Raw genomic sequence first — 11,208 nt, 5'->3', positions numbered from 1 at the left:
TCCCACATAAATAAGTACATAATTGCTTATATAAAAAAGCTTAGGAAATTTAGTTTGAACTCCTAATTTTCTGAAGGTGAAGTACCTTCTTTCACTGACTATTTGTTGAAAAAGAAACTTACTTTTAAGGGTTTCAGGCCCTATTTTGTACCCTGTTCCTGGAAGGTACTTCTGTCCTTTATACTGAACCTAATGTGTTGAATGAATTATCACAACTGTCCTGCTAAACCACAAAAAAATGTGAAAGATAGGGGGGAAAAGTTCGAGAGTCAAATATTTCCCACAATGCTTTGCTCCTATGAGGACCTGGTTTAGGGAAGGTCTGATCTGGGATCAGGCTGCTGTGGGGAGAGAGCGATCCAGAGAGAATTGATCTGGGAACAGGCGAAGGGGAGGTTAAATAAATTAAAAAAAAATCTCATGCTTTTGTAAGTTTTTGCGATCCTAGTACACCTTTTTTAATCTGAAAATAAAGTAAGCTGGTCTGCAGTCAGGCAGTTGGAGGTTATGGATCCAAACAGCTGATCTGAGATCAGTCATCGAGGAGGGATCCAGTGAGAGCTGATCTGGGATCAGAAGGAGATTGAGGGCTGGGCTGGGCTGGGTTGGACATATTCAGCTGGTAAAAGTTTTCGTGCGCTTTTCTCTGGGCGTAATTTGGACAGCGCGCACGGGGTGGGCTAATTAATCATCGAAAAGCGTTCGTAATGTTCGACTAAACACTAAGAACAAGGACACGTTCGCTAAATGCAAACTAATCGCCAGTGTGTTTATGTTTTCAGTCTGTAGCCATGATGTCTCCAAACTAGCTATCTGGCTAAACGCTCCGAAATGGACTCGGTTTTGAGTGTCAGTGCGAATCTAGATCCGGATTTCAGGATGAAACCGAAGTCTAATCGGTCCAGAATCGATTCGGATTAACGATGCTCTCTAGAAAGAAGAGTAAAAACGAAGCGTCCAAGCCAGCAGAAGTTCAGGGAAAATATGTGAAGAAAGAAACCTCCCCGTTGCTGAGAAGTGAGTAACTTCAGTCAATCTGCCTAACAGAACCCATAAAATAGAAAATAAGCCATTAAATAATCTGCTTTTTTTGTATATATATATATATATATATATATATATATATATATATATATATATATATATATATATATATATATATATATATATAACGTCGTCTTTCGGCGTATTTTGGAGTATAACATTTTGAAAATGAAACCTAATTTAAGTGTCTGTATGTTTAATTAGTTAAATGTCAATACAAGTCGAGCTTCGTCAAACAACTGACAGAAACAATATGTACACACTGTTATATATTCTGTCAGCCTAATAGATGTCTGTTGTAAACCTGTGAATACCTTTAGCATTTTTACAAAGATAATGTGTCATATGTTCATATTTAAAACTGTAATTTAAGGGTCATTTCATATAAAATTTTGTCCACTTAAAATATCATACTGAGTTTATTTTTAAAACAAATAATATTTTGACACACACTTTACCCCATTTCAGAAATTGATTTCTCATTTTCAGATTTTTTTTTTTTTTTTTTTTTTCGTATTATTTCAAAATTATGATTGAAACTTTCTCCATAACAGGATTGGCACAGCTACAATAGAGTACAATTTAAAATGGTATTTTTTAGTTATGTGAATAACATCTGTTTGTATTTTCACCTAATTTTGGATAACCTCATATTAACACTTTTGTCATTTAATGTTGCATAGTTCTTTAATGGTAAGTTAAAGTAACAGGGCATAATTGGGTATATAAAAACAAAAAACACACAAAAACAAAAAAAAAAACAAAAAAAAAAAAAATGAAAATCAAACCACAAACAAATATAACATAAAAAACATAGTATAAATTTTGTGTAATATATTCATAGACTTCTACTTGTATTGGAAAAAAAAAAATCTTCTCTTCTTTTTGTAAGAAAAACTTTTACACATTTAAACCATGACTCGAGACATCAGGAAAAAATTGTAGTCCAGTAAATCAAAATGATTTAAATATGTAACATTCTTTTTATTTTAGAAACATTAATTCTTAAAGACCATTCTCAAAAAGCAAAGAATTGTAGTAATGATCAGTTTTGCACATTTTAAGCAACTTTGTTTTGCACGACTGTCACTCTTTTCTGGATAATTGAATATTTTTATGGTAGACTTAATCTTGGGCATTCTTTACAAAATAAATATTGCAGACTATGTTTTAATCCACTTACCCCTCTTCTGCCTCCCTCGTGGTTTGTTCCAGATTTGATGCCCTCGTTTATCCGGCATCCAACGTTTCTTCGCCGTGAGCCCCCGTTAGCGGAGCCAGTTCCGGCCGGGGTGTCTGGTGCAGGTCCATATTCCTCTGGATCTGTTGGGGATGTTAGCGTCCCCAAGAGTTTCCTGCGCAACGCCCCTCCACGGACCCCCCTCGAGGTGTCACGGAGGGAGAGTCATCGGCTGTCTGCTCCACCACACCTTCATCGTGATTACTCCCCTTCCTCGCCATCTTACATGAGCGATGCTGGTTCGGTAACAGAGAATGGAGACGGCGGCCCGTTTTACTACCCTCCAGAGCCGTACTACAATAACCAACCCAGGCGAGCACGCAGACCAGACCACTTTAATGAGAACTACAGGTACTATGAGCACAATGAACTCAGCTACCCACGAAACCCAGGACAGTCTCAGACGCCCCAGCCTCACAGTCGCCCACCCCCAGGTGAGTAACACATCATCTGGCATGCAATAACAGTACATGCACAGACTCGCATGCATTATAAAAGACTCCTCATGAAATAACAAACATGACTGTCACTTTTATAAATATACACTGCCATAATCTGTCTCTATTTATGACACCATATGCTGTTGACTGGATGAGACTGTTTAGTCTCCTCTGTCTAAATCAAGTATTCACACTTTTTGGTCAGCCAAACCATACATGTGTGTGTATGTATTAGTGCTTTCAAATGATTAATCGTGATTAATCGCATCCAAAATAAAAGTTTTTGTTTATATAATATATGAGTGTGTACTCTGTATATTTATTATGTATATATAAATACAAACACATGCATGTATATTTTTAAGAAAATAATTTTATGTTAATATATGAAATATATTTATATATAATATGAAATGTAATCATATAAATATATAAATGTGTAAATATTTTCAAAATATATACTGTTTGTGTGTGTGTTTGTTTATATATATATATATATATATATATATATAAATATATAAAATAAACAACACACATGCATATATAATGTAAACAAAAACTTTTATTTTGGATGCGATTAATCGTTTGACAGCACTAGTGTGTGTATATGTATATATGTAATTAGATACATATTTGGGCTGTCAGTCGATTACAATTTTTTGTCTAATTAATCGCAAAATAAATTTTACTGTGAAAATACCCACAAAATATTATTTAAAGCTATTTTTGTGTTAAATGAGAAAGTATCAAGCAGGCATTACGCATTGTAGCTTTAGAAAGAAATATTTTATTTGATTTAACATAAAATTTATTATATTTAAACATTTAGGCTACAATGGCCTAACATAAACTATGGAACATAACATAAGATCATTTGAGAAACATCTCAGTATTTTTTGTTCATAGAATGAAAGTCAACCACAACTGTTACCAACAGTCTTCAAAATACCTTCTTTTATGTTCCACAAAAGAAAGTTTGAAATGACACAAGGATGAGTAAATGATGAGAGAATTTAAATTTTTTTGGATGAACTATCCCTTTAATGTTTTTATTATTTATTAATTTATTTTTTAATTAAATGATACTCTAAATAAGAAACTAAATCTGCCAGCAGGTGGTAGTAAATGTCTTTATGAGTCATTCATTCATTCGATTCATTCAGGAATGAAGTAAATGGCTGTTTATGAATGGGCCTTGATCACACGATTCTTTCAAAACGCGGATTCATTCAGAAACTAAACACCACTGTGTTGCTCGGAGATACACAATAATTCTGCTATGGCTTTAAAGGTTATATGTTCTCTGCAAAATTGAGCAAAAACACATAATACTGTGTTTAAAATATAACACAATATTAACTTCTTATTTACTGAACTGTTATATGAATCACATTTAAACTCATAATATTTGGGATAAAATCACCACTTGTGTAATGCTGCTCTCCCTGCTCGCATGATAACGCTTATCTTATGATATAAATTATGAGACAAAACTCATACAGGGGCAACAGTATCTTGAATTTTAGGGCATAACTGCATTTAAGCATTCATATTTTTGTCAACATTCAACTGTATGAAATGTAAGATGACGCACAGTTCTGGGGGGTGAGGCCAGTGCGTTAACTGCATTAAAATATTTTAATCACGTTATTTTTTCATAACTAATTAATTAACATATTAAACTGACAGCTCTAATATATCAAAAATATATATACAGTAGGTTTTATATCAATGTTACATAAGTTGTGTTCAGCTGTGTTGATTTGTTAGACTCCCAAAAAGAGCAAATCCTGGAAGCCAGTTTAACAAGAGCATCTGTAACCTTAATAGTTGTTTGTTGTTTTAAGAACAACAGTCTTTATGATTATGACTGCATACACAAAGCATGGCAAGACTTCATGAGTTAAGGAGAATAATGGGCCAAAAACCAAAAGTGAATGATTGGGACTGTCCAACATTAAGAAGGACTGTGTCCAAACAACACAGAACTACTGCAGCAAAGTGATAGCACACCAAAATATTCACTTTGAAGACCCTTTTCCACAAAAACTGACCATAGAGAACTTTAAAAAAACAATATCCATGAAAGAACTGGAGTGAATGTCATTTGAAAGAACTCGCTTATGATCAACAAGGCTGCATTTATTTGATCAAAAATACAGTAAAACCAGTAGTGTTTTAAAATAGTGTTCCGATTTAAATCAACTGTTTACTATTTAAATATATTTTTAAATGTGATGTATTCCTGTGATGGCAAGGCTGATTTAATGAAAGCGGCATGATCATAAAATTTGTGCAGTTAGAGCACCGAGCTGAACTTGAATCAACATCTACCCAGGCCCTCTCAATACCTGACTTGAATATTATCAAATTAGCCTATTGTTGGCAGTTCTGGAGAGAAATGTTAGAAGCCGATTCCATCCTCTGACTTTTCTGAAGTAATTAGCAGATGTTCTGAGGGATGACATTCCACTGGAGACTAGGGATGGGCGATATGGGCTTAAAAATGTATCACGATAATTTCTGATATTTACTGCGATAACGATATCAATGACGATAATTTAGGGAATCCTGTTTTTTTTAGAGACAAAAAGTATTATAACCCAAAATAGGGTGTTGTGAGCAGTACACACGACTATTTATTTCCATACTGGAAGCCGGAGGGCGCCCTTGCGCAGAAACTCCACATATGCACAGTAGAAGTAATGCTCCAGGAAATCACTGATATGGCAGAGGTATCCAGCGATCGCTGTAGCTGAATAAAACACAGATAGAGAAATATTGACTGAGGAAACCTGAAGACAATAAAACACGCGATTGCACAAAATACATGGTCTGTGTTCTTCAAGCAATCTTGGGTATTTTCGTAAGAATAAAGTATATTTATAATGCAATGGTAATCGACATAGCCTTTATCACTGTATATAATGCTATAAAATAGTATGATTTCTGCCTTATTCTGTGATACGAAACCACATCTGATCTCAAAAATAAGTTATTTGAAACCTGTTATGAAGTTAATATGGAGAAAAAGCACGTCAATAAATAATATCTTTGTTGGACAACAGGTTTGTAAACGACTCATACACATGTAAAACTGTATTGCACACGTGCTACTGTAGTACATTTACTCAAGGCTCAGACCGATTTTTGTCGCACTGTACAGTGTTATCCAAACCTGTTCCAGATTGTAGGAGGAGCTGCTCAATTTCACGTCCGCATTCCTTCACATCACTCCACACAGTCACACACAGAAATGTGTCATCAACTAGACTTTATCGTTATTATCGTGGGAAGACTAATTTTTATCGTGGGGAGAATTTTTACCAAGAATATTCGAAAACGAAAAAAAATCAAACACAAATACTGGAGACTATTCAAAAATTAAATGAATCTATTCTAAGAAGGTTGGAAACTGTATTAAAGGCAAATATAAATCTACACTTTATGGATGATAGAATCGTTTGTCTTGAAAACAGCTTAACCAGCCATGATGAGTGACATGACGTTTTGCTGGTTTCTGTTTTTTGTAGTGGCATGCCCAACCTGAAATTTCATTGATCCTATATCTTGTTGCATAATTAATAATTGTATACTAAACATCAGATATGTTCAGATTGTCTCTCTCAGTGTGGCTGATTGCTTGTGTTGTGGACCAACAAGTCACATAATGTTGAAACTGTAGCTTGATATCTGCTAAGAATGTCTGGTTTAATGCATTTATCTCTTCCTGTAGTGTTTCTGTCTTGCTGATTGCATTAAATGAAGATTCATCAGTTTCTATGATGGACAGCTTTGCAGTAATGTGGTTGGGTCAGATTAGTGACAGAATTGTATATTAATATTTTGTCTCCTATAATATGCAGATGGATTCTTGGTTTCTTCACCAGAATGAACTTGTTTTCAGATTAATCTTTTTAAAACAGTGGCCTCAAAAGTATTTGCACACCTAAGCCATATTTGAATGTACAAAATTCATACATAAGTGTTCAAATACGTTTGGGACAAGTTTGTATTTATGGGTGTATGAGTGAGATGAACTTCTAGCTGTTGAGCAGGAGAAGAGATGTGAAACTACACTGACGTCATCACACATTCCAGCTCCGACTCACACACACACAAACACACAGAAACATAATAAAAATATTAAAACTAATAAAGATAATTCAAAATGCAAAATTTATTTCTATTAATTATCATTCATTTTTATGAAATAAAATATAAATCTTGTGTCTTGATACACTACTGTTCATAAATTTGGGGCGAGCAAGATTTTTTAATGTTTTTGACAGAACTCTGTTATGACAACCAAGACTGCATTCATTTTATCAAAAATACAGTAAAACCAGTAGTATTGTAAAATATTGTTTAAATTTTTACTCTACTGTTTACTATTTAAATAATTTTTTTTCAATGTTATTTATTCCTGTGATGGCAAAGCTGATTTTCCAGTCTTTATTCTCAGAAATCATTCTAATTGCTGATTTGATGTTCAGGAAATGTTTCTTTGAAGAATATAAAGTTTAAAACAGTGAAAGTTTTTGAGTAATGCAAACAAGTCATTAGAACAGATTCATAAAAATTAATCAAAATGACCAACTCTCTAACAGTATTTTGCTACTAAAGTATAAACAAGAGATAATATATTTACAGTGTTACTCAGTTTTATTTTGCCAGCCCTGCTCAGTCCATGATTTTCTCCTGTACTCACCTTTTCTCGATATACACAAACTTTCTGGGCTGTCACTCTCCTGTAGTATTTCTCATTGTGTGTGAGAATGACAGAAATGTGCAATTTTCTGGGTTGCACTTTTCTTCACCCTACACTGATGTGTTTTTCCTTGTGCTGAACTTTTCATGGTCTTCTGGGTTTTTTTGCTTTATATTTGACCGTGCAGCTGTGGCTGGCTGTTTTCTCCTCATCTCTCTTTCATATCACTTCACCTCCTTTGTGTTCAAATTAAAAATAAAAACAAAATCCCATTCTAACACGCACACTAAATCATTTCCTGCATACAGATCTGAAATACTCCAATGTGTTTGTTGTTTTCTAGCAATCGGCCGTGTGCCAGCAAAGTCAGTGGGTAATCTGACGACCGTGAGCGGGGAGGAGGCAGCTCTTCCTCCTGGCTGGACTGTTGATTGGACGATTCGAGGCAGGAAGTATTACATCGATCACAACACAAACACCACTCATTGGAGCCATCCGCTGGAGAGGGAGGGGCTTCCGCCGGGCTGGGAGAGGGTGGAGTCAGCTGAGTTTGGAGTGTATTATGTTGACCACATCAACAAACGTGCCCAGTACAGACACCCCTGCGCACCCAGGTGAGTGTCGAGACGTTTCAGTACATTCTGAGACTGTTTGGTGCCATTTTGTATCTAAAATACACCATCTCTGCTTTTGCTCAGTGTTCCACGTTACGACCAGCCCCCTCCCCCACCAGTCACCTACCAGCCCCGCCCACCAGAACGCAACCAGCCCGTACTGGTACCAGCAAACCCGTACCACACAGCCGAGATCCCAGACTGGCTGCAGGTGTATGCCAGAGCCCCGCTGAAGTAAGTTTCACATGCACTTATTGTGGCAGAAATCATAGGGTGGCATCACAGATAGGCGCTGAGGTTGTAGGCAGCTTCATTGGTTGTAATGGGAGTGCTTTAATTTTGATTGCATCATGCCACATTGGCATGATGTGACTAGATTGTTTAGGGTTGCAACGTTGTCGCATTAATATAGAATTCAGCTGATGTGCAGTCACAGGTGTGCAACTATGTATATCAGGTTTTTTACATTTTTTGGGGGGCGACGTAAAACTGACTCTTCTTGACATGTGAAAAGACAACGTCTTAGTCTTTTGAGTTTCATATTTAACTAAATGTTACATAACATGTAGTGTTATTTCAGTATTATTTCTATACTATACTATTATAAAATATTATAGTATTTATTCATATTTTGAATAGCCTTTTATATTTTTAGTTTTAGTAATTTTTTGTGCTTTTGTCATTTTTAGTATTTTTCAATATTTCTATTTAGTTTTAATTTGTTTTATTTAATATACATATTTCTATATTATTAATTAATTTCAGTTGTATTTTTAGTAATTTCAGTACTTCCAATTCAGCTTATTTCAGTTGTCAAGTAGTCTCAGATTCAGTATACTAATATATACCAAACCAATACACTAATATATATGTATATGTCTGTGTGTGTGTGTGTGTGTGTGTGTATATATATATATATATATATATATATATGTGTATATATATGTGTGTGTATATATATATGTAGATATGTGTGTGTGTGTGTGTGGTGTGTGTGTGTGTGTGTGTATATATATATATGTGTGTGTGTGTGTGTATATATATATATGTGTGTGTGTGTTTACGTTTTAACTTAAAATATTATATCACTAAAAAAATAAAATTACATAAATAAATACATGTCAATATTTTCAAAATATATACTGTATGCATATATATATATATATGTGTGTGTATATATATATATGTGTGTGTGTGTGTATATATATATATATATGTGTGTGTATATATATGTATGTGTGTATATATATATGTGTGTGTGTATATATATATATATATATATATATATATATATATATATATATATATATATATATATATATATATATATATATATATATATATATATATATTATATATATGTGTGTGTGTGTGTGTGTGTTGTGTGTGTGTGTTATATATATATATATATATATATATATATATATAGACCAGTGATGGGAACTCAGCAACCTAGTTTAGACTAGAACAAAAAAACTTCATGACCGTATGACATGTACCCAAAACCCTTCTAAAATCGAAGAGACCAGTGATGGGAACTCAGCAACCTAGTTTAGGCTAGATTAAGATGTTTTCATCTTCAGCAGGGGCATCGGGAAGAAGATTTCTCACTTAAGTTTTTTCCACTGTTGGCTGGTTCCTGGAAACCATTAGAGGCTGTTAACTGGTTTTAATGATGGAGTCCAGTAAGGGCCGATGCCATTAACCTTCAGTCATATTAGTGTGTGTTTGTGCATTGTCTCAGGTATGATCACATCCTGAAGTGGGAACTCTTCCAGTTGATGGATCTGGACACGTATCAGGGGATGCTGAAGCTGCTCTTCATGAAGGAACTGGAGTGCAGTGTTAAATCCTATGAGGCATATCGACAAGCGCTGCTCACCGAACTCGACACTCGCAAACAGCGGCAGCAGTGGTATGCCCAACAACCAGCCAAAAACTTCCCTCCTAACATGTGACTTGTATAAAACACACCCAAACTCCAGCCTTATCAGTGCCTTAGCTGCTGATGCAGACATTTATTCCCTCAAACAGCTCCAAATATAAGCCCAAAGAGAGACACCACACAAAGCCTGTTGGGAACTTTACACTATTACTGACATTACTCCTATATATCCTTATCAGCCATTATACGGCTGTGTGTGTTCTGAGTCTATGCTTGGTTTTGACTGTGTTGTGAATGTGTTTCTTTGTGCATGTCTGGACTGTGAGGACTCACTCCTTCTGCATTATCTTTTTGGACAATCAACTATCAGTTATCAATGTTTTATTGTTTAACCAGACTTTTATTTTCAATTATAGTTTTGCTTTTAGGGTAAATCTCATTAAAAAAAAATCATCCAGGTCACATTTCACCTCAAAAAAAGAAAATGAAGCTGAATTTAGGGTTATTGAAAGCAGCATGAATGAACGGTTTTGCATCAAATATGATTAAATAAATTATAAAAATTGCTAGTTTTTGCATTACAGTAATGAGTTTTTAATATTGAAAATTATGCAATAATCTTCATGGTGCTTCATTTTCTTCAAGTAAAATGTATATTGCTGTTTTTTTGGGAGGGTGAAATATGACTTGGACAATGAGGTTCATCCTTTAAGGTTTAGGTGGATTCCTTTTTTAAGGAATTTGCTTCTTATATTTAAAGATGAAGCTTTCAGAGTCGTCACTTTGTATGAAGTGATTGAGCCTGTGGTATTAATTTTTTTCAAGAGGTTATTGCCTGTATTTTTCAGTTATTATGTCTGTTTGTAAAATCTATTTTGAGCATCAACACTAAATAAACCAGGACCTTGTATTGTGTGTGTGTGAGATGTTCATCTACTTAACAGTTATTTTTTTACCATTATCCATATTAAACTTTGTTTGTTCTTTATATTATATGCAAGTAGAACAGAATACTATACAAGTGTGTTTATTTTAATCCTTGAATATTTATTTTTCTTGCCAATCAAAAATATTTTTTGCAGCTTTCATGTAAGAATTCATTAAAAGTTGCTCTTCAATTCAACAATTTGGAAATAAATTGCTACCGTTCAAAAAGCCAGTCCTCAGTAGCATCGCAAAGGTATCATCTGGAGCCTCAAATCCTGAATTCCATGGATGTCATTCTACATTATGTGTGTGGAATAAAATCAGGGTTCATAAAGGTAAAAAAAAAA

At 34.4% G+C, this 11,208-nt stretch overlaps 1 protein-coding gene across 2 annotated transcripts; it reads left to right on the top strand.

The window, feature by feature from the left end:
* The first annotated feature begins 580 nt into the window (after positions 1-580).
* Positions 581-10,849, top strand: LOC122139460 (protein salvador homolog 1-like). 2 transcript variants are annotated; one of them, XM_042737359.1, is made up of 6 exons: positions 595-700; positions 783-1,017; positions 2,260-2,718; positions 7,779-8,049; positions 8,134-8,283; positions 9,794-10,849. In XM_042737359.1, the coding sequence occupies exons 2-6, from the start codon at positions 924-926 to the stop codon at positions 10,005-10,007; spliced, it is 1,188 nt and encodes a 395-aa protein (XP_042593293.1). In that variant the 5' UTR covers positions 595-700; positions 783-923; the 3' UTR covers positions 10,008-10,849. The 2 variants fall into 2 exon arrangements, with proteins under 2 accessions (XP_042593292.1, XP_042593293.1); XM_042737358.1 differs by having other exon boundaries at positions 581-1,017.
* Positions 10,850-11,208: the final 359 nt, after the last annotated feature.

This window comes from Cyprinus carpio, chromosome B13, assembly GCF_018340385.1.
Source record: "Cyprinus carpio isolate SPL01 chromosome B13, ASM1834038v1, whole genome shotgun sequence".
Taxonomy (NCBI): Eukaryota; Metazoa; Chordata; class Actinopteri; order Cypriniformes; family Cyprinidae; genus Cyprinus; species Cyprinus carpio.
The sequence above is the reverse complement of the archived record's forward strand: the minus strand, read 5'-3'. Positions and strand labels throughout refer to the sequence as shown.